The 2,219-nt window shown below is 59.9% G+C and overlaps 1 protein-coding gene across 1 annotated transcript; it reads right to left on the reverse strand.

The window, feature by feature from the left end:
- Positions 1–54: 54 nt before the first annotated feature.
- On the reverse strand, positions 55–1,487 carry CELA1 (chymotrypsin-like elastase family, member 1; the record flags this gene model as incomplete). The annotated part of the gene is made up of 6 exons (XM_008943636.1): positions 1,448–1,487; positions 1,280–1,362; positions 1,079–1,179; positions 695–820; positions 473–609; positions 55–200 (listed from the first exon to the last, which is right to left on the reverse strand). Coding segments are annotated over exons 1-6 (633 nt in total), but the record flags the coding sequence as incomplete, so codon positions are not given.
- Positions 1,488–2,219: the final 732 nt, after the last annotated feature.

The raw sequence follows: 2,219 nt of genomic DNA on the forward strand, positions 1-2,219 counted from the left end.
GAACGGGGATGGGGGTGGGATGCTGCGGGGGGCAGCAGGGTGACGGGGCCATACCTGGCAGCCGGAGCGAACGCCGTCACCGCCGGCACAGACCATGGTGTCCTTGACGGTGGAGCCCCAGTAGGAGGGGCTGGAGCAGATCTGGTAGTCCACCACGGGCAGGTAGGCCTGCAGCAGGACGTTGGAGAGCTGCCCGTTGCCTGCACGCAAGCGAGCGCCGGTTAACGCCGCGCCAGCAGAGACCAGCGAGACCCGCGGCCGAAGCACGGCAACGGCCCCCTCCCCAAAACAGAGCCCAGAGCCGCCGCAGAGGGGCCCCTGGACCAACCCCAGGCTGGGCACCTCCCTGCCCAGGGCAGAGCCCTGCGTGATGCCTCCTGGGACCGCTAACACCTTAAAAGTGTCGTTCAGCTCCCCACGTTTGCCAGGTTTTCATGGCATTTGGGGGCTGGGACAACGTGTCAACACTCACTGCGGGTGAGCCCCCAGCCGGTGATGTAGCAGGGGTAGTCGTTGGGCAGGATGGTTCCTGCCTGGGGCAGCACCGCCAGCTGCACGTACTGGTTAATGGTGGCGGAGCCGGACAGGCGAAGCAGGGCGATGTCGTAGCTGGGGAGAGGAGGGAAAGGATGTTACATGGATCTCCCAGTTCCCAGTGATGCTCCCCCTGAATTCCCCTCCCCGCATGAGTTACCCCCCAGCGGCGTTGTTGCTGTTCCAGTAAGGATGGATGATGATCTTGCTCACGCCGAAGATCTGCTCGCTGCCATCGTTGGTGTTGAGGTTGTGCTCGCCAGCCACGACACGGAAAGTCATTTGGCTGCCAGGGAAGGAGAAAACACACAGGATCAGGCCATAAAATCCCGTGAATTTTTTGGTGAGCTGGTACGGCAAAAATCTGTGCAAGAAGCAGCATCTCCCAGAGATGGTCCATGCAGCCTCTATAAAGGAGGACGTGCAAAGGCCATGAAGGACCAGTGCTCTCTAAGTTGAGGCAGTCAGAGTTTCTCCTTGGAAAGGATTTTAGTGGCAAATGGCTTTTCCAGGAGAGGCAGGTGGGGGCTGAGTGCACACTCACTGGTCCACACAATGGGCTGCTGTCATCACCCAGTTTCTCCGGATGAGGGACCCTCCGCAGGTGTGATACCAGCCGCCACCGGAGGAGTACTGGAGGGAGATCTGGAGAGGGGGCACGGGAGTCATGGGGGTGCCTCACTGCGTGGTTCCACAGGGATGAGACCCCCGTGGGATTTACCACCTGACCCCAATAAGGACCCACCTGGGAGGGCCAGGCGTGCGAACGCGCCTCGGTCCCACCGACCACCCGTTGCATCTCATCCAGGTCCAGCTCGGAGCAGCGCCCTGCGGGAGAGAGGGTTTGGGTGGTGACTGGGAGGTGGGGGTCCCCCCAGCCCGCGAGGCCGATGGCTTCCCACCGAGGACGCACCGCAGAGGGCGAGGGCGGCGAGGAGCACGAGCTGCAGCATCATCCTGGAGCACGGCGACGCTTCGTCTGCGGCCAGGGCTGCGCCGCGCGCGGCTTTAAAGGGACGGAGGAGGAGGGATGGGAAGAAACCCAGCTGACTCGGGCCTATCGAGCAGCCTTGGTCGCTCTTCCAAAACACACACGGCCCCGAAGGTCAGGGCCAAAATCCACGGGGTGCACCCCAAGCCTCCCTCAGCTTTGGACAGGCAGCCCAAACCCCCAGGCAGATGATGCCCTGCTCTTGCCCCTGCCTCTTCTCTGCATCTCGGGCAACGCTGTCATGAGTATTTCCCAGTCTTGAGTCACAGGGATGCCCCAGCTCGGCTCGTGTGTCACCTTTATTCCTGGGATGATCCAAGAGATTTGTGGAACATGATGCAGACACAGCTTACAACACCGGGATGGGGAAATGGAGGCAAGAGCAGGGTGAGACCTGCACCCCCGCCAAAACCACTCAACTCATCCCAGGGCAGCCAGCTCCAGAGCATGGGCTGGACAAGAGCTCCATGGGGCCTTATTCTGAGGTTAGAGGAAACACTAATGTGGTTTATAATAAAACTTGATTTCTGGCCAAAAGAGTTTTGTTTTTTTCCCCCCTTTGAGAAATAATTGAGGCTGTTCTGGGGGCAGAACCTGCAGCATCGAGGTTTCTGCTCCGCTGATGGAGCAGCTGCTGGAATACAGCAGTTGTGATAGCTGTGACTGTCAGTTCACCCAACTAAAGAAAAAAAAA

Source organism: Merops nubicus, unplaced genomic scaffold (assembly GCF_000691845.1).
Source record: "Merops nubicus isolate BGI_N331 unplaced genomic scaffold, ASM69184v1 Scaffold37377, whole genome shotgun sequence".
Taxonomy (NCBI): domain Eukaryota; kingdom Metazoa; phylum Chordata; class Aves; order Coraciiformes; family Meropidae; genus Merops; species Merops nubicus.